At 42.2% G+C, this 25,013-nt stretch overlaps 1 protein-coding gene across 1 annotated transcript in view; it reads left to right on the top strand.

Annotated features, from left to right (window-relative positions):
- The first annotated feature begins 5,081 nt into the window (after positions 1-5,081).
- Positions 5,082-25,013, top strand: part of lyrm4 (LYR motif containing 4) — a 28,128-nt gene continuing 8,196 nt past the window's right edge. Inside the window, exons 1-2 of the mRNA XM_036519071.1 lie at positions 5,082-5,185; positions 9,437-9,557. Of these exons, the coding sequence (XP_036374964.1) occupies positions 5,100-5,185; positions 9,437-9,557 (207 nt within the window). The 5' untranslated portion in view covers positions 5,082-5,099. The remainder of the gene's footprint in view (positions 5,186-9,436; positions 9,558-25,013) is intronic.

Here is a 25,013-nt window from a genome sequence, read left to right as displayed (position 1 = left end):
TGCGTGTGAGGAGCCTCCACCGCAGCGGCAGCACTCCCCCCCGGGTGGTGAAATTGAGCAGTCCTCTCTCTCCCGGTGTCCAGGTGGGCGGGGACGCCAGATCACGGGGTGTTTGCAGTGAGGCTAAGTGTGTGTGTGTGTGTGTGTGTGTGTGGGGATTCCTTTTTTTTCCTTTTTTTTGGTGTGTGCGGTTGGGTAGCGTTCCCGCCTGTTTGTAGCCGGGGAGGGCAGACAGGGGTAGACAGAAGGATAGGGGGAGGGGCTTCGCTGGGAGAGGGATAGCGGCGTCTCAAATTTTATGAATTGTTTTGTTAAAATTGTGTTTTTTAATCTAATAAAATAAAGAGTTGCTATCTTACTCACCTTGTCCTGGCGTTCTTGTGGCGGGCGGATCCCTGGGAGGGCGAACTGGTTGGGCATTGTGTCACTCCTGACATATTGTCTGCACTGAATGCAGACACATGATCCAAAGTCAGGCCCAGGTTTTCAAGAGAGCTCAGGATGGTATTGACTATTCCTTCAGCAGACTCATTTGGATTTTCAACAAAATCAATCAACTTGTTGATGACCCCACTCTCTGGAGTGAAAAACTGTACGGCCAAGGGTAACATCTTGCGATTGCCCTTGTAAGAGGCATCTGTTTGTGTAGAGAATGGGAGTGGATTCTCAGTGCATTGTAATTTGTTTATCACCTCCTCTACTGCCTTTGGAGCAAGGACATCTGTGATCACTGCCTCGGCTTTTGTCCTCCCACAGGACATCTTCTTGGCAATGCTGGAGTCACTCAGTGTTCGGTGAGTCAACTTAATCACACAGTCAGAACTGTTGTAGCTCAAGTTGTGGTTCACAGTATGATAGATATGTGCTAGCTCAGCAGCAGTCACCTGTAAAAATAATCACAGTGTATCTATCACTGTTGGGGAGTACTGAAGTAGTGAACTACATGTAATTAAACTAGTAGTTTAACTACATTTTGCAGTAGCTTGCTGGTAGTTCAACTACATTCATATGTGCATACTGATTCAAGTAGTTAAATTACTTTTTTGCCATTTTTTGTGTAGCTTACTGAAAATACAAACGATTTTGGGTCATAAAAAGCTGACATTCTTTGCACTTTCCAATGAATAGTGGGGTATTTTATTTTTTTGGTTTATGTATGACCTGTGAACAAGTGAGCACTTTTAGCAATAAACTCAAGTGAGGGGCATTTTTTGCTGGCTGACTTTTTTGTATTAAATTTTGTTATAATTTCGCATCACAAGTACATTGACAATTTGATATTGATTTTTCCAAGTAGCTTTAGTTAACCAAACTAGATTTCTCCCTAGGGTAGCTTTGCTGTAGTTCAACTTCTTCCAGTGTGAAGTAATTGGTAGCTTGCAAAGCTATGCTTTCAAAGTAGCTTCCCCAAGACTGGTATCTATCAACCAGATTTGGGTTTAAAAAATCTATATGATTAGTATACTGTTCAAGCCATATCAGCCTTTGGAGATGCCTGGCGGACAAGAAACTTTGAGAGTATTCCCTCTCCCTGTGAGCTCCGCAGCCTCTCCCTCCTCCTGTGATTTTCTCCCGGCGCGTACTGTTTAATGTCACAAATTCCGCCGTGCATTAGCCTTGTGCACATTGTCACGCATTCCAGCAATTGGTATTCATTTTCCCAATCCTTTCTGTATTTTTGTCTTTTTTTGCTGGCGGACTGTGCCCTGACATTGCCATTTAAAAAAAAAAATCTCGCGCCGCTGTCAGGCGTATCGTAGCTACGCTGACAGCGCTTCTCATGAAGCGCATTCTCTGGGTAGTGGAACATAACGTGACAGACAGGCTGAGGGAGAGCAGCAGGGTTTCCTTCTATCTCATACAAATCGCCCGGTCTGTAATATTTCTCTCCCATAGATTTGCACTGAATAGATTTCTCTCCCATAGATTTGAACGGGCGGTAGTGCAGCATAGTGATTAAGGAGCAGGACTCGTAACCAAGATTGCCGGTTCGATCCCCGCTGGGCCACTGCTGCTGTACCCTTGGGTAAAGTACGTAACCGACAATTGCCTCAGTAAATAGCCAGCTGTATAAATGGATAACATTGTAAATAACTGTAACCTATGTAAGTCGGTTTGGATAAAAGCGTCTGCCAAATGAATAAATGTAATGCAAAATGAATTGATTCTCAAAAATACGGAACAAAGCGCGTCCCGTATCAATTCTATACGGAACACGGCTTTTAGTTTCCAATTACGGGACGATTATGTATTTTACGGGACTGTTGGCAACCCTATCTCAACATCAATCTCTGCATTTCAGATTTATCTCAGATTTGTGTTGCGACCTAGACACTGAAATAGATTAGTTCTGTAAGGGGGATATATTGGAATTTCATTGTAATTTTATTTTGCAAATAGTCTACGTATTGTTCTGATTACTTTACCAGTAAAAGGTCAGAGGTGAACATCAAATGATGTCATCAGTTAGCGCTCTACTAGAAGAGAGTTGCTGTTGAGCTACGGAAAACCAATGGTGTATGTTGCGTACTGACTGTGTGTGCATTATAATTGCTTCGTAAAGATTTACTCCAATTCAGAACTGGGAAAAATAAGGTTGGCAACAGGGAAGACGGAGTCTCGTCTGTCCAAGAGTGCAACATTTACTCTTTATATGCTAATTCGACTAATTAAAGCCGAGTCTCGGTCCATATAAGAACAATTGTGGGAGTGGACGTTAAGCGCGTTCATGTGCACATAATATCACGATGATTTTATTTACGCTGAGATTTATGAAGACAATCAGGCGTGCGTGGTGTTTGATAACTGACTAAAAACCTCCGTACACAAATCGTGGGATTCTGCGTACGCATGTTCCTACGGCAAGTTGTACACAAAGATTGATACATATGGCCCCTGGTCTAGAGAAATCCAAGTTTGTCAGGTTTTACCTCCTCATAAGCTACTGTAACAGGCCAGGGTAATAAATTGTGATTCACTTGCCATTCATAGATAACCAATGGGTAATAGTCTCTTACACCTGTCTCGTTCTCATGCCCTATGGTGGAACTTTGTTAGCCGGTGTGTGTGTTGTGTCATGTTGACTGTCGTGGAATCTCACCTTCTAGAAAGAAACTTCAGTGATGAAACAGAGTCAGAGTACAGTGAGACAATTCCGTGTTTATTCTTAAAGCTCTCAGGGGAAAAGTCATCCGAAAACTCGCATAGAGAAATCAAAGCAATTCCAGCTTTCAGTAGTATACATCACAATTTTTATGCGGTGATAACGCATACAACTCTCAAATAGGCGCATACGTCATTTCTAGGAAGTATCCAGGGAGAAAAGTTATAATTGTGTTTTGAAATATTCTGTGGTTAGCAGTTAATTGAAAGTGAAAAACTCCCTAAAATATATTCTTTTAAACTTGAGCCAGGTGAAACCATATCTGTTGCTGACCGGGCATGGCCTGTGTGCTTCCTTAGACCCACACAGGACAGACATCAGTCAAGGCCGTGAAGCAGATAATCTCCTCTGCTCAGGAAAGATACAACATCCTTAACATTTCTGGGGAGTTTACAGAGGGCTTTGTGAAGAATAGCATCTTTGTGTATAGGTTTTATACATACAGGTAGAAACAAAGAGTACAAAATGATCACACAGAAGGCACTCAGCTCTCACATGACATGGGGCTGTGTTTCAGATAGAATGGTCCCAGTCGCATGTTTCAGACACTGCCCATGTAAAAGTAATGTTGTAACTATAAAGTGAATGTAGGAAGGTATAGTTCAACTGAATGTGTTGATATTACATTTCGGAATGTATTCAAGAAGTTCTGTAATTTCCTGGTGTGTATTTTTGTTTTTATCACCGAATAGCTAGTTATAGCTGTAGCGGTACTGCAAATTCCATGTGGTGCATGCATGCCTGTTTTCTCTTCTGTATGCCAGTGACACAATGGTGCACGATGACATTGGATGGCTGTGCATGGCTAAATGCATGTTTTTTTCTTTTTTTTTCCCAACCAGATATGAACGAAAATAAAGTGACTACAAAGATTGGTCTGTCATCATTTTAATTAAACACAACGCAGAAAAGAAAGATCAGTAACACTACATCATGCATTGAGGATGCTCTGAGAGATAAAACACCTCCTAATGTCAGTGTTTGCCTTTAAATAATTTCCCCCATGCTCTCCATCTTTACCCATAGAGCCAAGCTTGAAATAGCTCCTGCCACTTTATTAATCCCTTTCAAAATACTGGTGCCAGTACAAAAACAGACCACTTATTCAATTATTTTCCCTTTTCCCAGTTGAATTATGAAGTTACAAACAATAGAGTTGCTAGATATTCAAACATTCATTTAAAACACCAGTCCAGTATATGCTAACTTTAAATCTGCTTGCAGATGGAAAAAAAGATAGTAGTAGCAGAGCTTTTCTTCAAAAATATTCACTTCACTGTCCATTGTCAATTCTAACAAATATTGTGAGAGGAAAGGAAATGAAAAAGAAAAGAAATAACAGGTTTGGAAACTAATGAACTGCCTTCAGTAGAGGAGGTTAATTGTATCCAAAAATAATTGATGTTACTCCTTTCCAATTTGGCCATGTCTTGACGTATTTGCCCAGTATATGGGTAATTAAAATCACCCATAATTTATGTGTATATATCCTGACAAACTTCTGATGTTGACATAAACCATTGTGTTAAGATCACAATGGGATCCTGATTGTCCACAGCCATTTCCTGCATTAAGGTGCTTCTCATTTCCCCACTAATTTCATCAAAATAACCTTGCAAGAATTTAGAAAATCAGTTCATGTAATCTCAAGCACATTAGGTTCATGTGGGTTCACCTATCTACTACATGCACGCCACTCATCTAAACAAGCACTACGTTATTCTGGGGTCTTACAATTGCCTGAATAATTACATGTTTATATTCCAATAACAAAGTTTATTAAAAATTGCGTTGTATTCACTTTATTTCCAAGTACCGTCTGTTTGGGTCATAAACTACCTCTGAAAATGATTGATGTTAAAAGGAGAAAGTATATTTATTCAGGCACTCTTGGATTATGTTGACCAGGGTCCTGAAGAACAGGCTTGCAGGCAATATGGCGTCGTCTAGTAGAACGCAGGTTATATCCCTGTATCGAATGCTTATGCGAGAGAGCAAGAAATTCCCTTCATATAATTACAGGTAAGCGACTTAATAAAGTGATAAATGGGGGGAGGGCTTAAATGTTTTACAAAGGCCAAAGTGACCAACTAGCTGTCATTACATTTATGATAAAGATAAAAGGATAAATGATGTTTTATTGTCATTCCAGGCCATGTTTTGCATGACAGGGAACGAAATGAGGTACTCGGGTCCCGGTTCGGTAGTAGCAATAATAATAATAAAATTAGAAAGAAGTAATAATAAAACTACACCATAACCGGGAGCCGGGGAAACCGCTGCACTGCTGCGCGCCGCCATCTTCAGTTTCTGCACTATGTCTCGTATGGATCAACGATACTGTTGTTATCTAACTAGCCAAAATGGTCACTTAGCAGGCAGCGCCAGAAATTTGTTTAAAATGACTGTTATGAACTTGGAGTTTAGTGATTACTTAGCAGCTGGTAAAGTGATTGAGAGACCATTGATTGATCCAGAACAGCTGACATGAGCTATTTACATGTTAACCCTGTAACGCTAGCTAGTTAGCTTTACCAGCTTTTTGTAAACAGTGTACGTTTCATTTGCATTTTGTCTTGCAGCAGTCGACGTGTATCTGATAAAGTCGCAGAAACGAGCTAATCTTAGCTAGCTTACTAGGATCGCCTTGGATCTCTGTTTATGCATGTAGTTAGCGAGTTAGTTCAAGCTGCAGATCAGCGGGGATATCAGAGTTGAGTTCTGATGGTCATCATTTTGTACATGTGAGATTCTCCATTACGTCATCTGAATGTGCCGAAAACCTGGTGCAATGTTCCAGAATCCAGACAGGCACGGAAATTACCAGCTCACATGCCATTCATTGACGTTGTGACACCGTCCGTACGACCCTATTTAATAATTAACCACACTACCCTTTCGAGACTGAGGCATAACCGTGTGGCCAGATCGAAAGCACAACCATTCATCAGAATCAGAATCGGACTTTATTGGCCAAGTATGCTTTTACACATACATGGAATTTGAATCTGGCCCCAGTGTCTCTCATAGGGCGTTCACACAATGATTTACAAGGTGACAACAACAAATACCATCCAGCAGTAACAACTTGGAACAACAAACATCAAGAGTAGTGCAGGGCACATACATGTAATGGCATAAAGATGGAATGAGTTATAGAAAAAATAAATATGAACAGATGTTATGATGATATGAAGTGTACAAGTACGGGAGAGCACTGCACCGCGGCGGTCGATCGTGGCGCCTTCTTGATGAACCGGACGCGATTAATTTAGTCGAACCTACGTTTTCTTTAATAATATTAATGTATTTTTAGTAATATTACTGTCTTTAGTGATAATTTATTATATAGGCAAGACAAACATAACCACAGTCGCAGTGTCCGGTGTTTGACAAGCGTTTAAGTAATGACGTTCATTCAAACGATGAGTCCCTACAGCACTAGAATCGCCCATGCTAAAACTGTCATTTGTGGCGTAGCTCGCCCTGAAATAACTGAACAAGACGTGTTGTCTGTAATCAGTGTAGCTAAGTGGTGAAAGTTGCCAGGTTGGTGGTATATTGTAGATTTCTTGGAGTGAAATTATATTTTTTTTTCCTGAATGTTCCTTGTATTTCTGGGCATTCAGGCTTGAAAAATCCATGCCTTTCATAATTGATTTTATGATGGCTAAGAAAGAAATGTAACTACCATCAATGTCACCTGTGTGCTTTGCTCTCTGTGCCACTAAATTGGCCACACTGTATGTGTTGGCCTTAAGGTCACTGCTTATCCACCGCTTGAATAATGCATTGTATGTCTCCATCTGTGGGGTTTTTCTGTCATTGCAAACAGTTATTTGTTGGTCCATTGGTCCACTAGCTACATCTGTAGAACATATCCTGTCTGGAGACACATTTGCTCTTTTAGCCACAGCTGTTTCACTGCAGTTTATTGGTACAGCTGTAAAGCACAATTAAGGAGTACTGCAAAAAGCACAGGTAACAGTAGCACACACTAACAAACACACACTTACTACACTTACTCATTATGGTTGTTAGAGAGTAAGGGGGTAATGTTTAGAGAGTATTAAAATGTGAAGTGGACTGAAGAATGACTGGAATGGAAACTGTTTATGAGTGTTTGCCCCTGGGGTGCAACACCCCTCACACTGTTGCTGAGCACAGTGTGTTCTGCTCAGAGGGACTCGGACCACCACCATTGATAATAAGTGAGCCACATTTCATGGGCATCACATTAACACTTATAGGGGTCTGAGCACGCTTCCATTAGCAGTCAGTAAAGGGCTCGATGTTCACCTGAAACAGTCTACACACCTACAGAAGGCAGATCGGCCGTTTTGTCCATGAGTTGCAGAACCCATGTGCCACTGATGCCTCCCTCATGGGTCATTCCATATCAAATCATCCAGAGGGTCCCAGGTCACCCTCTCAGATTCCCCTGAAAAAAATCACAGGTGCTCCTATACCAAACTTATGGAGAAATCCCAAATATTAGGTCTATATATCTAATAGTTTTGAAACTACAGCCCTTTGAAATTTTAATTAATTTTATGCATTTTGCCGAACAAGTCTTTCGGTCCAGCTTCTGACATTCATAGCTACTTTGATATGGCATGTACAGCTCTGAAACTTTGTGACTAGGGCTAACTTTTTCTGTAGAATTCAAATATATCTGAAGATGACCTGACAAAAAAATTTGGTGTTGTTGCTGAGCTTCCTTCTGGAGTTATAATTTTTTTAAAGAATGAGCTGTCATGCTCTTGATGCCATACAAATTCAACCAAAACACAAATATTACATATTTCACAGTTTCAGAATTGCCACATAGACTTATTTCAATAAGAGGAACATACTGCCCCTTCATAAATTAATTCAAAATAGTGAAAATAAACAATATTTTTTTTCAAGTTAGGCAATTTTATTGATTGTCAGAAACATGTCAAAGCAAATAATCACAGCAAGAGCTTTTTCTTTTCAGAAATCATCAATCATCCAATCAGATATTACAGTGGCACTCATGAGATATCTTCTTCTTGTGAATGTTTCTTGAATCCAAACAAAAGTGTTGAAGGCCTTCAAACCATGTTAAGAATAGTTCCTCATGATGGAAACACACGCTGTCATCCTCAGCTGGTGAAATTCCTGATTTCCAGTGAACTAAAGCTTTTTCCTCATCAGAGAATGAACTGAAGTCCCGAAGTCCTTGTTTTCTTGAATAAGTAATTTTATGACATTCATCTTCCAATCTATTTCCAAGATTACACTGAGATAAAGCACTGGTCTCCATCTTGATGACCTGAGTGATTATGATTATCCTAAATCCATTCACTGTTATATAAGGAAAAAATTGCGCAATCTTTCTGATGTGCCTGGGCAAGTGCGGATTAATCCATTAAGCAATACTTATCATATACTTCTTGCTGATGTTAGATGTAAGGAGACAAGTACCAGCATGTTTCAGTGACATCACAGCAAGAACACAATAGTGACAAATTTAATATCTAGTTAAAATCAAGTTAAAAAAGTGAATCCCTGGGTCATGATGAATTGGATCACCACCAAATTTGGTACGTATCATCTACACATGGGTGTGACCAAAAGTTATTCAAAGAATTTTGCTAGGGCAAACAATGTGGCCGCTGTCATCCAATGAATTTCCATGGTGAAGATACCAGCCCCTTCATTGCTGCTTGCAGCTATATTGATAATTGAAATTTGAAACAGTAATACTAACTGTTGGGAATTTTACTGTGGTTTACTGTGAAACCGGTAACCGTTTCATCCCTATTCAAGTGTTTTGAAGCAACCCACAAACCGTGTTAAATTTTCAGTTTTCCTGTGAACGTTTGAGTAATGATACTCGGCAGTGTTTTAACCACTTAACATTAGCTTTAGCAGTGTTTAGTCAGGGAAAACAAGGCGATTAAATTGTTGATATTTTTGGGATTTAGTAGATGCTTATATCCAGAGTGACTTACATAGGTTACAATTTCTGTGCTTGTTATCAATTTTTATAGCTGGATATTTACTAAAGTGATTCTAGGTTAAGCACCTTACCTAAAGGTATAACAGTGCCTCAGTGAGGAACGGAACTAGAGATCTTTCAGGCAGAGATCTGCCCCTTACCACTATGTCACACTAGTGCTCATAACGCATTATGACTGGATTATGAGTATCTTTGTCACCCGAACTACCAAGAAGATGAATGTCAAAGCCCGAGGCAGATATAGGCTTGTGGAGGGGTAGAATTTAAACCCTTTCCTGTCTTAGGACCTATGCCCTGCGCCGAGTGAAGGATGGCTTCAGAGAGAATCGCATCGTGGATAACCCAAAAACGTTGGACCTCCTCCTCAACCAGGCCCGTGAGAGCTTGGCAGTCATCAAGAGACAGGTGAGTCCACCGTTTTTTCACTGGTGCACGTGGTTTGTCCAAGCTCTTTCTCACAACTCCAGATATGATTGACGTGTCACCATTGAGCTTTATCACAAGGGGCCACCAAATAGGCATTAAGATCACAAAGTTGCTGAAGGTATGATAGTTTTATCAAAGACACAGATCATTTATCAAAACAGAAAGCAAATTCAGTACCCAGGTGTTTGTAAAGGTTAGTAGGTCATGTACAAGGCAGATGTGTGCTGGATTGAAATGTTTGTAGCCTTTCAGTGTTTTGATGCGTCATTTGTCCTCACAGCCACGAATGAGACCATGTCTGCTGCAGTCCTCTCTGAAACAGATTCAAACTAGTTTTATTGATACTCACTGTTGTGAGTAATATACGGGTCTTCTGAACAGTAGACTGTCCACTCTGAAATTAATTCCACACATCTTTTACTGTGAACAAAGGGGAAGTCGAAAATGTTTCCAGTCGGGCAAGTTGGAAAGACATCTGCTTGCTTGAACTAAATTTCTACTTGCCTGGATATGACATGTTTTAACTGTAATATAAAGCACTTAATATGGCCATGTGCCTTCAATATAAAGCACTGTTGTCATAAGTGTGTTTCCTTTGCAATCTGTTCTCCCCATGTAGAGATCCACTTGACTTGTCCCGAGTTTGTTGTGCCTTTCTAGATTAATTTTTGTAATCTTACAGACTCTGCTGAAAATGAGTAATTTTACTGAATTTTTTTTTTTAAAGCACCTCAACAATTATCACTGCACCCACGTCATTGTACCATTGTGACTTCAGTGTGGAGATGGTTTCTGAACAGGATACCTTAAATCTCATGTCAGGGTCCATGCTAATCTGCTTTCCCTATCTGCGTCATGCCACTCCAGCAGGTGCGAGAAGTGTAATCATGGTAGAAACATACCGTTAGCTACTAGAACAAGCTATCTGTTCAACTAGCAGGCTAGCTGGTTAGCCAAGATAAGATAGCAAAGTGTTAGCCAGCCAGCTAATTTACTGGCATGAAGCTACTGATAGCGATAAAGCTTACATTTACTATTTAGGTAGTTACTGTTTCAGACACATTTTGCTGGTTAATATGTTGTACATAGATGCAGAGCTGAAGCTAATGTCAGCACTTATTGCAGTGCTACGCAGGAGGATCAGGTGAAAGAATCGAATTGGATAAGGCAGTGACTATTTTTGTAAGAACAAGTGTAGAAACTTGTCACACACTGCAATGAGAGCTGGATGCAAGTGTGGAAACACAAAACTTTATTCTGGAACGGGGCAGGATACAGACAGGGCACGAACAGAAGATCAGATGGGAGACAGGCAGGAATCGAAGAACTGGTTGGATTCAAAACCAAGAGTTCGAGAAACCAGGCTTAGCATACCCTTATGCGAGAGTGGACTTCACACAGGAGAACTAAACACAAAGATTTAAATAGGGGAACAAATCAGAGCTAACGAGGTGGAGACAGGTGAGGGAGATAATTGCTGATCAGACCGGTGATTAGCAGGTCGGCAACACTGAGCGCTGACTGGCTGAAGACGGAGTGGGAGGAGGTGAGGTCGTTACAAAACTGTATGTCTTTGGAAACTGCATTAGGTGCCTTAGTGAGCACTAGTATGTGAAGCCAGCGCAGTTTAACTTTTCCGCCAGCTAGCTATAACACACGATTTGCTAACTGGTTGTATTAATCAGTTGACAAAACAAAGTTATAGTAAGGATCTATTTATGAAACTAACTAGGAAATTCATTACACTGGTAACTTTCTTTAAGTCAATCGACCACAATGTCAAACATGAGCCCTGTGATGCAACAGCAGATGCCACTATTGTTCGGTTGCTTGATTAAAACTTTCATTAATTGAAACATTACTGGGTTGCACGAGAAAACTCTGTCTGCTAGAGAAACCTCCGCAGTCAATTTTGGGTTGCTTCTGATTGGTTGAGAAACATTGGAGAATTTAGGCTAGGAGGGACCACAAGGCCAGTCCTAACAGGCAAAAAAAAAAAAACGCAGAACTTCATCACACTCTGACAGTAGGCAGTTGATTGAGTCTGCTTACACTGTCACAGATAGCAGGTTATTAGTCAAGAGCTAAGTTATGATTGGTCATAGGAACCAACGTGACCTGCCGTGTTCCCTTTTCACACGTGTGTGTGTGTGTGGGTATGTGTGCATGCACGTGTGTTTTACTCATTTCTTTTTGGCAACTCTTTTGTTTTTATTTAAAAGCTTAACAGACACTGTGCCATGCAGAGTTAGGTCTCTAAGTGACACAAAGAGAGATTCATGAATTAGTCATGATCACAGCCATGCACATCCTCACCGTGTCATTCTGAAGCACACACACTCACACACATATGTACATACTGACATTCACACACATACATAGGTGCTCAAACATACACACATACATACAGACACATGCACACACCTACTCACATACATACCTGTTGGTGCATTCTGCTTTTTCCTGCAACCATTGTCTCAGCTGCTTATGCTGTCACACAGGCAGTGCCTGTAATGTATAATGGATTTTTGCAATTGCTGAGCATAAAGTTGTATCAGCTTTTCAGCCAGGCACACAAACTCATTTTCTTGCACACATGCTCACACCTGCCACATACCAGGCTGCTCAGAGAGCTCCAAAGGGTGAAATGACTGCATAGCCTGTAATGTTTCTTATCCAGTGTTAGTCCTTAACATGTTACTACTAGGCCTAACTGTGAACATAGGAAGGCCTTAAGACATGTTGCTGCAGGCCCCTTCTCTGGACTCATGAAATGATAAAACTTACAGCAGCTTTTCTGAGTCAGATTATTGCCTCAGACTTCATTCGAGTTTTGTAATCAATGTTTTACAGCTATATACAGTACATTATTGAAACAGTTTATATAACCCCTATCTGGCATTGTGCTTTTAAAATGTGTATTCATGGTATTCATTCTGTTTCAGTGCAATTGTTCATGCTGAATATTTGGATAATTTTTCACAACTCACAGTGATCATAGTCTTTAAGATCCATCAATCTCACTTTGTGCAGCTGGGCAGAGATGTACTCTTGTGTTGCAGACCCTGGTTAGCATTAGCACTCCACTGGAAAGAAGTAAACAATGTAGTCCAGGATTACAGCTTGTCAGGGCATGTGCAGTTAGCCATGTGTCCTCCACTCCTAGTAGCTCTTTGCTTTAATTACAGAAGGCACAGCAATGGCCCTACTGGTAGGGTGCCACCTGCTGTTCAGAGGACGTATGTGCAAGTTTACCTGCTCATGTGCCCATGTGAGAAGCCAGCCAACCACAGCAGTCACTTTTTTCCATTCAAAGTTTAAAAGGAAACCTTTTTTCTTTATAAATTTAAGAGCCAAGATGGTGAGTGGGTGATTGATTTGTGATTAGCCTACTAGCTGAACAGACAGCTTGTTCTAGGAGTTAACAGTACTGGCTTTAATTGGATGTGTACACTAAACTTAAATTGGTCAGGGGCACAACAAGAAATCTCAGGAGGCAGAAAGTGCATGTAAAAGGCATCATTTGCAGACTTATAACAAACAATCACAGAAGCTCAGCAGCTCCTTGGCACTGAATGAGTATTCTGACTTATACAGAAGTCTCTCATGTAACTTTGCAAAGCTTGCGTTTGACATTACTTTGAATACATCTGTTGTCAAGTTGCTGCACCATCATCTATGCATCAACACATGACAGCTCCCTGAAGGAAATTGGCATCCCTTCTTTAAGTTTTCGTAGGACAGGGATCAACAGCAGCCAGAGAGTTGACGCACACAAAGCTTTCATACCTCAGAGAGTGGCATCTGTGAATGGGAATGGGACAGCCCCCTCATACTCATGACCGCTGTTCAAACCCTATGTTCTCTCAAGATTGCTGCATTCATCTATGGGGCAACTGACTGTCTGACTGGATGACCCGACAGGGTCGCTTTCCTCAGACATGATCCCTGTCTGTACTGTTCCCTCAGTAGTGGAATGAACTCCCCACGGAGGTTAGGACAGCAGAACCACTGGTCATCTTCTGTTGCAAGCTGAAGACCCACCTCTTCAGACTGCATCTCAGTTCTACTTTAATCCCTGCCCCCTAACACCTGATACCTCTAGTATTTCATATATCATAATACTACATGTAAAATACGTATTTTGCATTCTGTGTTCTAGGAACTGTTGTATCATAGTATGCTTCTGTCAGATTGTATAAGTTAACTTGTGGTGGGGTTCGAATAGTGCTATGCTCTGGTCTGGGAGTGTTGTGAGCCTGGTCTGATACTGTTGCTCGTTTAAATTGAATGGATGCACTTATGTTCTATTGTGCTGGAAGAGTGTCTGCTAAATGCATGTCATGTAGCAGCATCCCCATCAGTTTCCCATGGAGCAGCTCCAGTAGCAGTATCCTCATCAGTTTCCCATGGAGGAGCACCGATATATATGTATACCAAAATCTTTTTATTTGAGGAACACATGGGTATAGTTCCTTAAAAACAAAAACAACGTGTATCATTGCTGCTTCATGTCATTAATACGTAGGCAATGTGTTTGCATTAGTTAGCACAGGGAAAGCTGGTTTGTAAGGTAGCTACAAGGACTGACAGAACGTAGCTGACCGCCAGTAGCAACTTTGTGAACATTGTGAACGTTTTCTTGCTAGCCTAATATGAACAACTAGCTAGCTAGCTAGCAAAGGAACATGAAGAACTACGTTTCTCTTGAGTTGCGCTAAATTACATTGCATTCGTGAGCAAGTGCTGCTGTTCAGTTTAGCTAGCTAGCTAGGTAGCTAGGTAGCTAGGTAGTGGTTGTGCACTGTATTAAAGTTAAGCTAAAAAGCTGTGACTGCAGTGCAAATATATATGAATATGCATACCAGGCATCTCCACGATTTCGGACACCCTTCTCCACACATCATTTTTTTATTTATATCTCTGTACATATCAAGAGACAAATTGTAGATTATGGGGAAACCCGACGCTGCCACAATAAGCTTCTCCTCCATGTTTGACTGGAACCAAAATGTTGCATCATTTGTTTCAGCAACGTGTGTCACGCTGCATCCCTCAGGATTTGCATAAAACAGAACTCGAGTCTAGTCTATTTTAGCCCCACCTAGTTGCAAAGCCAAAGGCCACTTGTGTCTTGTCGCTGTAAATCGCCAACTCTCATTGAAAATGAATGGCAGCTGGTTGCTTTGTCTCTCTTCTGTGTCGTCCGTGTGACCGTAGGGTTTAGCCATGGTGAACACTGAGAGGTCGCATCACAGTTTAAAAAATTGATGCAACAGGTTTTCCTCTATGCGTTCCCAGGTCGTTAAACGTTAAAAGTTAAACGAGAGCGACATGTAATGAGGGGGGGCTAGTAATTGCCTTTAAATACGACAGGCCATGTCAGAGCCTGTCTATTTAATTCTCTGGCTATGTTTAACCATTTCTGAAATGAACCTAGAAAACTGGAAAAAATGCATATTAGCCTAAAAGATTGATCCATAAATTTTACAGATCAATATCAAATCGGGCGAATTTTAAAAAACAATTAATCAAAAAAAAAAAAACAATATTTTTGCACACCCTTACTTGCTTGCATGTGTATTTACAGTGTGTGGCATACAGAAGACCCTTTTCATTCCAGCAGCAGTTCTAGAGATTTACTGAACAGCAAAATCGGTTAAAACTGGAAAGCTGGACTGTACTGACAATGAACACACTAAAGGGCAAAACAGTTTAATTTCATTCTAAAAATCCTCTTCTGCACAGCACACTCCTGCAGTTGGAGAATGCAGTATACTCCTGCTGTGGAGCCTGTAGAGAAACCGATGGACCTTCATGACAGAATGCTTCTGTGTAAGGAAAGTGATGGTCTGAATGCTTCTGTGTAAAGAAAGTGACAGTCTGAAATCTTGTGTTGAAGGAGTAACTGTTCGAATGCTTTCCGTGCCCCACTACTGCACGCACTACTCGCACTACTGCAAAGTCCATGCTGAAGATTTTAACAGTAGTGTCATATTGAGCTACAAACCCATGTGGGCTTTGAAGCTCTGAGGTCTGTGTTCTAAACGTTATTGTTCATTGCATTCAACCTAACCTAAAAGTTTATTCTCAGTAATTTAAATTGATTTAACTAAATTTAGCTCCATTCTGTAATTTGAATTTTGTAGCACAAGAAAGCTATAATGCGGCACATTTAAGAGAAAGCTTTGGGATTAGTTGCCACTTAATTATTCAAATTGCCATCCTTGTTAAACAATCTCATGCTGTAGCTTTCATAATAGCACACAAATTTCAGACAATCTCCGGTGCTTCGCCAGCATAATGTTTAGCGAGCATAGTGTTTCGCCACTATGCACTATGCACAACAAACAACAACAATAAAAACAAGAAAACAGTACTTTAAAAAACTACACTTTATACTGTTTCATTGTCCACTACACTTTATACAATTTTAGCCTTTGTGAAGCCAAATGTTAAGTGACATTGGTAGGTGAGGCAATGGCAATGTTAGAAAATAGCATGCTAACATTAGCTACTGTTGCCCAGGTTACGGTAGCTGGCTAGCTAGCTGTTGGTCAGCTAACATTACCCAAGCAAGCATAGCTACTAATTTTCCACATCAATGATATGAACGTCGAACGTAACATTGATGTGAGAAATTAGTAGCTATGCTTGCTTGGCTAATGTTAGCTGACTAACAGCTAGCTAGCTACCCATCAATGTTACGTTTGAAACATTTGAAAAATAAAACTTTGGTTTTTCTTCTTCTTTTTAGGCAGACTAGACGCTACACTACACGTTTTTTTATAAATGGCAGTCACAAAGTTTTAGTTGGTCACGATAATCCTGCCCCCAGCCCCTGACGTAGCGGTTCTTTGTTCTAGACCAGCAAAAAGTTGGTGCCGCTCTCGAACCAGTTTTCCTGGCTGAGAGCCGGTTCTTTGGCCGTCGAAACGTGAAGAACTGGTTGAAGACTAGGCACCGGCTCCGAACCGGCCCTCAAAATGCGTTGGTGGAAAAGGGGCAACAGTGGACATATAGGGCACTTACTGAAAACACACAGGGCACTTACCGATAACGTATGGGGCCCTACAGCATTGCAGGTGCAGAGCTACCTGTCCGAGGTGCAGATACCAAGAAGTGAACAGGTGTTGATCTTCTGGCGCACAAATAAGAGCTGCTCTCCTGTGCTGGCTGAAGTTGCACAAGGTTACCTGTCTGCACCCTGCACGAGTGTAGACAGTGAACGTTTGTTCAGCTCAGCTTCTCACATGGTGGACCAGAAAAGAAACCGACTAGCTTGTGACAAAGCTGAAATGCTTCTTTTTGTAAAGAAGAACTTACAAAAGCCGTTTTTGCATATGAACTGACCTGATCTACAGAGTTGCCCTTTCACACATGTAGCACACAACAGGAGACTGTCCATGTCAGACACATTCTCACCTGCTGGAAGGCAAGGGGTGGCGCCTGGACGGAGCATGCAGGAGGCAGGACATGATGCAAAAAGTATGCTGCAGAAATTGCAGTGGCTGTATTCGAAACCGCCTACTACATACTGTGTACTGCGTACTGCGTACTACACAAGTATATACTGTATACTGCATGCTGTTTTTCAGTGTAGTACCCAGTACGTGACCATTAATGATTATATTTGTAGTATGTTACATTGCCACGTGAAATCATTGCGAGTTTAGAAATGTCCCGATTTCCTCGTGATATTTTCGAGTTAGACGCCACTTGCATTCTTATGAGTGAAAAGTATTTCACTTGAGTTCACAAGTCGAGTGTTCACGAGAAGTATTTGCAAGTTGAAGTATTTTCAGGTTTTTTTCTTTTCAATGTCTTCCCTTTCGGTGGTACAGGCACATAATGTGGCAAGGAGGAGGAGAATGCGAACATACAGTATGATCAAGACTTTATGCCTACTCTTATGCTATGGTGTTGACAGGTAATAAATGCTCAGCCCGGTGCGTTAGGTGCCCACTTTCGCCCGTTCCATTTGCTTTGTCTCTAGAGCCCTTAGCTCAAGCGATCTGTCAGCCTAGTTCTTTTGCCCTATTAAAATGAACACATGAAACTGAACATTGTATCTCACTCTATGCAGATGATATTTTGTTTTTTGTTGACGATGCCCTTACAGTTATACATTATATACTGGACTTATTTGGTCAATTTGGCAAGCTATCAGGGTATAAAATAAATTGGTGTAAATTGCGCTGATGCCTTTAAGCCCTGTTATAAACAAAACTAACCTACCATCAACTATTCCAGTAGTTGACATTTCAGATATGTCGTGTCTGGCTAAATCCTAATACTCCTGTATTTTGGCAGAAATTAGAAGACAGCATGGTTTCACCTTATAAGCTTAGTGATCTTATTTATGTGGGTATTCCACTTAAGTATTGCAGATTGCACTTTGGCCCCATAATAACTCAATTAATCGAAGTTTTGCGATTAGTAGAAAGGTGTACAAAATCTAAAAAAACATAGCATGCACATTCTCCCATCTTTCATAATCATAGGCTTCTTACCAACAATTGTTCGTTTGCCTCCTCGCAATGGAGCAGCAAGGGCATTCACATTTTACAGTATCTGATGTTTTTAAAAAGAATGGCCTTCGATCATTCCAGGACCTGCAATTACAGTCTTCCAGGCTCTTCGTTCTTTCTGTATCTGAGACTTCTGCTATGCGTGCCTATGGTGTCCCCTGGGGAGAAAGTTTACCCTTCCATCCAATGCATAATCTATTTGTTGTTAAGCATAAATTGAAAGGATTGGCATCTTTAATTTACATTTTTATTTTACAGGCCTCATACAAATCTTTAGCAATGATACCCATTTGGAGTAGAGGTTGGCTGTGGATGGGGAGAGTCTGTATTTCTCTGGGTGCAGGCAGCTACATGGAGTCAGTGGAGTGAGACCAAGAGAGGTCCCCAAGTCTCCAGGATACCTTATAGGATCTCTCTGTGAGGTAGGACTCGAAGTGCAGTGCCAGTGATACCCAGTTCAGCAAGGGTGGACAGGAGGATCTGGTGGTTCACTGTTGCCCCTTTTCCACCAAGGCAGTTCGAGGGCTGGTTCAGAGCTAATCTCGCCAGGAAAACTGGTTCAAGAGCGGCACCAACACTTTTCTGGTCTAGAACAAAGAACCGCTACCTCAGGGGCGAGAATATCATGACCAATAAGTCCAACTAAAACTTTGTGACCGCCATTTTTAAAAAAACCAGAGCTAGTGTATCGTCTAGTCTGCCTAAAAAATAGAAGAGGAAAAACCAGTTTTATTTTTCCAACGTTTTGCCTTGTTGCCAGCCAGCTATGTATTTCTTAGCTGTTTAGCAAGCTACTAATTTCTCACACCAATGTTACGTTCGTAACATTGATGGCTAGCTAGCTAGCTGTTGGTCAGCTGGCAGGATGGCAATTTGAATAATTAAGTGGCAAGTAATCCCAAAACTTTCTCTTAAATGTGTCGCATTATAGCTTTCTTGTGTTACAAAATTCACATTACAGAACAGAGATAAATTAAGTTAAATCGATTAAAATTACTGAGAGTAAACTTTTAGGTTAGGTTGAGTGCAATGAACAATAACGTTTAGAACACAGACCTCACAAAAGCTGTGATGTGTCATGAGCATTTAATGTAATTTAGATCAATAATTGGCATCCTTGTTAATTAATCTCATGTTGTAGCTTTTGCAAGCACACAAACAAACTACAGACAGTCTGCGGTGTTTTGCAAGCATAATCATTTACTCCATTTACGCGATTGATGTCGACTATTTTGTGAAATATTTGTTTTATTGTTAATTGAGGAAGGTAAAGGGGAACAGGTTGAAAGTAATGATAGATTTAAAGGTAGTGTTTGGGCTTCCCCTGTTTCCAGCTCACCAGCCACCACTGCTAGCTTGGCGCTAGCGGGAAAGAGGAGACGTATACAGACATACAGTGACGTAATGACGTGGCTCTATGTTGGCTCTCTAGCCCGTGGAAAAACAAACCCATTCTTAGAAGGTTTGCAAGTTGAAGCAACTCTGAACTGGCACTAGCACCAGCCCAGAACTAGCACGTAGTTCGCGTTGGTGGAAAAGGGTTATGTGTCAAATGCAGCAGACAGGTCTAGTAGGATGAGGGCCGATGATACGGAAGCAGCTATTGCTGCCCGCAGGGTGTCGACAACAGACAAGAGGGCTGTGAACGGGAGATGAGAGAGACAGGTCTGTAATCTTCTATTTGGGAGGGGCTAAGCGCAGATTTTTTGAGTGGTGGAGTTACCCTATCCTGCTTAAATGTGGTGGGGAAGGAGCCAGTGGTGACTGATGTGTTAATAATGTGAGTGAGTGCAGGTAAGAGTATGGGAGAGAGAGCCTGTAGGAGAAGGGAGGGGATTAGGCTCAGGGGGCAGGTGGTGGCTCGGTTGGAGAGTTGCAGCTTAGAGGCGTCAGCCTCAGAGATAGGAGAGAATGTGGACAGTAGTGTGTTGCATGTGGATGGAGACTGGCTGTGAATGTGTGGAGTGGAGAACTTACTGCTGATGACATCCACCTTTCCAGTGAAAAAAGTGGCAAAGTCATCAGCAGTCAGAGAGGTGGGTAGTGGAGGCAGCGGAGGGCAGAGGAGAGTGTTGACCATCATGAAAAGTGTGTCTGAGGTGCTGTTGATTTTGTCCTGGTAGTAAGCGGTCTTAGCAGTAGAGATGTGTGAGGAGAAAGAGGAAAGGAGAGACTGATACTTAGTCAGATCAGCAGGGTCTCTGGATTTGCGCCATTTCCTCTCGGCTTCCCTGAGACTGATCCGATGGTCGTGGAGAACCTCAGAAAGCCAGACACAGGGTGTCGCGTGTGCAGGCCTGGAGGAGAGAGGGCAGATGCTGTTGAGACAGATGATTAGGGTGGTGCAGAGAGTGTTAGCGGCGTCATCTACATCTAGTGAGGAGAAGTGGCTGGGAGGGGGCAGAGAGGCAGTGATCAGGGAGGAAAAGTGGGTGGGTGAGAGGAAACGGAGGTTGCAGCAAAAGAAACAGAAACAGGAGGAGGGGAGGACGGTGGAGATGGAGGGACTCACAACATGAACAACAAAGTAGTTATCTGATATGTGTAGCGGAATGACAAGGAGGTTGTCAGTGTTACAGTTACGTGTCAGGATGGTGTCCAGCTGGTTTCCCGCTTTGTGGGTTGTAGGAGTGCAGACAGCTTTCAGGTCAAAGGAGGTCAAAAGAGTTTTGTAGCAAGAGCAATGGAGTGTCCAAGAGATCAGCATGTCACTGGCTGAAAATAAGCACGACCTTGAAAGGATTCCGTTGTCTAAAATAATTTTTTCAAACACAAATCTTGTCCCTTTGTCTTGTCTAACAATGAAATTTGAGTCTGACACAAGACATGACATATCGAAACCTGGGGGGTGATGCTGCCTTAGCGGTTTGAAGGGCATATGTGCTGCTGAAGATTACAGCTGTAAAGGGAGCACTACACAGGGTGCACGAGGCACTCATCCTGCCTCATATCCAGTCTGTCCACCAGCAGATGTTCAGATTGCTGCTTTACTGTGTAGAGGAGGTGTCCTGCACATCTGCAAGGAGAAAGGGAGGGCGTGGGTTACTCCTGCTGTGTTGGATGGAAGTGTGTGTTTGTGTGTGTGTGTGTGTGCGTGCATGTGTGTGTGTTCTTCAGTAGTATTTGCTACTTTGTTCTCTCACAGTTTATGGCCACCTGTCCCTTGCATCATTAGTGTGCCTGTCATCAATCTGTAAGACTCACTCTCCTTCCCTCTAGCAGAGATTCTATTGGAGTAGAAACATTGTAAACACGGTAAGTGCAGAGGGGCAGAAGGCTGGTGCATGCAGTGAGCAGTTTAAATGGCCACGCTGTGAACACACAGCAGGAAAGTGATGAAAACCAGACACTGGCATGTGGTGTGCTGCATTAGCACTGAGTCTCCCTGCTTGCTGACTACATCCTCCTGTGCAGGTACCCACCACTGTGTCACAGGCCTGTGTACGAGCTGTTTCACTGCTGCATACAATTAACACCACTCTAATTGCTCTGCTAACATGGCTCTGCCTTGGTATTCAGACATTTTTCAATGAATATGTCAGAGCAGAGTGGTGCTGTAAGAGCACTGTCTGACTCTGCTGGCTGAAGGATGAAGCCAGCACTGGGAAGAGCAGGGGTGCACTGTCTGTGCTATCTTTTTGCGGTGTATTTATCTAAACTTGCAGGAGGCGGATGGCTCAGTTGACAGGACTGAAGTTTCAATCCCTAGCAAGGTAGCGTGCTGCCCTCTTGTGTCTGTGGTACGGGGTGTCAGGCTGTGCATTGTGGGACGGGACCGTGTAGTACTGCAAGGGATGTTATGATGCAAGAGCTGTGATACCTCTGGACATGGGTGGAGGTGCGCTTCCTGGCTGCTGTTGGGGTGTGTGATTATGCAGAGGCCTGCCTCAACATGCAAGATGGTCTCAACCACACTTGCACTTACACTTGCGTGCACGCACACACACACACAGTACACGCACACATGCACACACACACTCGTGAAGTGGATCCTTAAGCAAATAAACACAGGTTTCTGTGTGTAATTGAGTTTGTCTGCCTTTAAGGTGCTGAGAAGCAGGCACGTAAAGGTGTTTTTTTTTCCTGTTAAGGCTGATGAATCAGTTATAAGACTCACCACCAGTGCAGGTGGCTACACACCATGACGCTCAGGACCATTTCACTGAATACCAGAAATAGATCAATCTGTGGAACCCAGGGAGTCACTCCCATCTCAAAATATCAAGCACAATACACAGCTCTCAGCCAGCAATTGTGCAGCATGGATACTGGGTGTTGTATATTGGGTGTTGTGGTATGTGCTGTATAGTGTGTGTTGTGGTGTGGGTAGGCTGTATTACATTACATTACATGCATTTAACAGACGCTCTTATAAGACGCAGGCTCACAACACTCCCAGACCAGTGAGTGTGAGCATAACACTATTCAAGGTGGGGATAGAAGTGGAACCGAGATACAGTCTGCAGAAGTGGATTTTCATTCTGCGTTGGAAGATGGCCAGTGATTCCGCTGTCGTAAGTTCATTCCACCACTGAGAGACCAGTACAGACAGGGATTGTGACTGTGAACAGTGAAACGGTTGGGTTGGGGTAGAATATGTAGTGAGATGGGAGCGGATTCTTTGGATGTTGTAGATGAAGAATCTGAAAGCACGACTCGACCGCTGCCACCTGAGATAGCGTTGCTGCGTTCCATTTGCCTCAGAAATTGGACGTTGGAGCTGGGAATGATGTCACACCTGAGTTGACTGTGTACAAGTACAAGTTGGAAAAGGAAGATGGACGCCTTCAGGAAAACCTTTGTTGTGCTTGCTCTTTTGGAATATAGACAACTACAGAACAAAGGTCCACCTCAAAAACATCATAGAAGTTATATCAACTAATGAATGAATGGCCTGACGCACTTAACGCTAGCTAGTTAACTAACATTAAGTTGCTAGCTAGCTAGCAAGCAAACGGTACTTAAGATCAGGAGTCAATACCTTGGCTTGCGGTATGAATGTTAAAATTAACCATTTGTTTAGAAGAGACATGATGAAGTTGTATTTGTTTGATAGCTAGCTAGCAAAGTGCATGAAAGCCAAATTAACTAGCTAGCTACTTGCACATTCAGCTGAAAAGTACAAAGACCACCTTACAAACACAAATCTAGCTAGCTACAATACAAACAAAACAATAAACGTAACTAGCTAGCTACTTTCACATTCTGCTGACAAATATCAACAATTTGTCAGCAGAATGTAATATCGACAGTATCAACAATGACAAATATCCCCTTGCAAACAAACACATAGCTAGACCGGACAAAAGTATTGGCACCCTCAGCCTAATACTTGGTAGCACAACCTTTGGACAAAATAACTGCGAACAACCGCTTCCGGTATCCATCAATGAGTTTCTTACAATGCTCTGCTGGAATTTTAGACCATTCTTCTTTGGCAAACTGCTCCAGCTCCCTGAGATTTGAAGGGTGCCTTCTCCAAACTGCCATTTTCAGATCTCTCCACAAGTGTTCTATGGGATTCAGGTCTGGACTCATTGCTGGCCACTTTAGAAGTCTCCAGTGCTTTCCCTCAAACCATTTTCTAGTGCTTTTTGAAGTGTGCTTTGGGTCATTGTCCTGCTGGAAGACCCATGACCTCTGAGGGAGACCCAGCTTTCTCACACTGGGCCCTACATTACGCTGCAAAATTTGTTGGTAGTCTTCAGACTTCATAATGCCATGCACACGGTCAAGCAGTCCAGTGCCAGAGGCAGCAAAGCAACCCCAAAACATCAGGGAACCTCCGCCATGTTTGACTGTGGGGACCGTGTTCTTTTCTTTGAAGGCCTCGTTTTTTTTCCTGTAAACTCTATGTTGATGCCTTTTCCCAAAAAGCTCTACTTTTGTCTCATCTGACCAGAGAACATTCTTCCAAAATGTTTTTGGCTTTCTCAGGTAAGTTTTAGCAAACTCCAGCCTGGCTTTTTTATGTCTCTGGGTCAGAAGTGGAGTCTTCCTGGGTATCCTACCATAGAGTCCCTTTTCATTCAGAAACCGACGGATAGTACGGGTTGACACTGTTGTACCCTCGGACTGCAGGACAGCTTGAACTTGTCTGGATGTTAGTCGAGGTTCTTTATCCACCATCCGCACAATCTTTCGTTGAAATCTCTCGTCAATTTTTCTTTTCCGTCCACATCTAGGGAGGTTAGCTACAGTGCCATGGGCTTTAAACCTATTGATGACACTGCGCACGGTAGACACAGGAACATTCAGGTCTTTGGAGATGGACTTGTAGCCTTGAGATTGCCCATACAATAAAAAACAATGAACGTAGAAAGCTAGGTAGCTTACTAGCTAGCTAATTTGGCTTTCACGCACTGTGCTCAACTGTCATATTACTAATAGTTAGTTATCTATCAAACTAATACAGCCTCATCACGTCTCTTCTAACCAAATAGTTAATTTTACCACAGACACTGCAAGCAACCTGTTGTGACAACTACTGTTAAGCTAGCTAGCTACCCCTGACCCGCCATCGTTAGCCACAATACCTGTTGATAACAACACATTACGTGGTATTTTGCGCATACTGAGGACACCATAGCAACATGTCCACAGATAGATGTTAGACAGTACTGTGTATACGACTGATTTAATGAGACACAAATAAGTGCTAATGAACAGTATAATACTACAGCTTTTACTACTGTTGATGCCTGGAACAGCCATATTGGATTTTGAAGTAGGGGTTGGTGAGGTTCCTCCGACTTTCCAAGTCAGAAATCCGACTTCAGGGGGCGTTCCAGCTGAAATTTCCAACTGGGAACTCGGAAATTCTGACTTCCCAGTTCAAATGGAACGCAGCATGTGCGTCAACTGTATAGTGTGTGTTGTGTGCTGTATAGTGTGTGTTGGGCTG

This window comes from Megalops cyprinoides, chromosome 24 (assembly GCF_013368585.1).
Source record: "Megalops cyprinoides isolate fMegCyp1 chromosome 24, fMegCyp1.pri, whole genome shotgun sequence".
In the NCBI taxonomy this organism is placed as follows: Eukaryota; Metazoa; Chordata; class Actinopteri; order Elopiformes; family Megalopidae; genus Megalops; species Megalops cyprinoides.
Note: the sequence above shows the minus strand (reverse complement) of the source record. Positions and strands in the feature narration are given on the sequence as shown.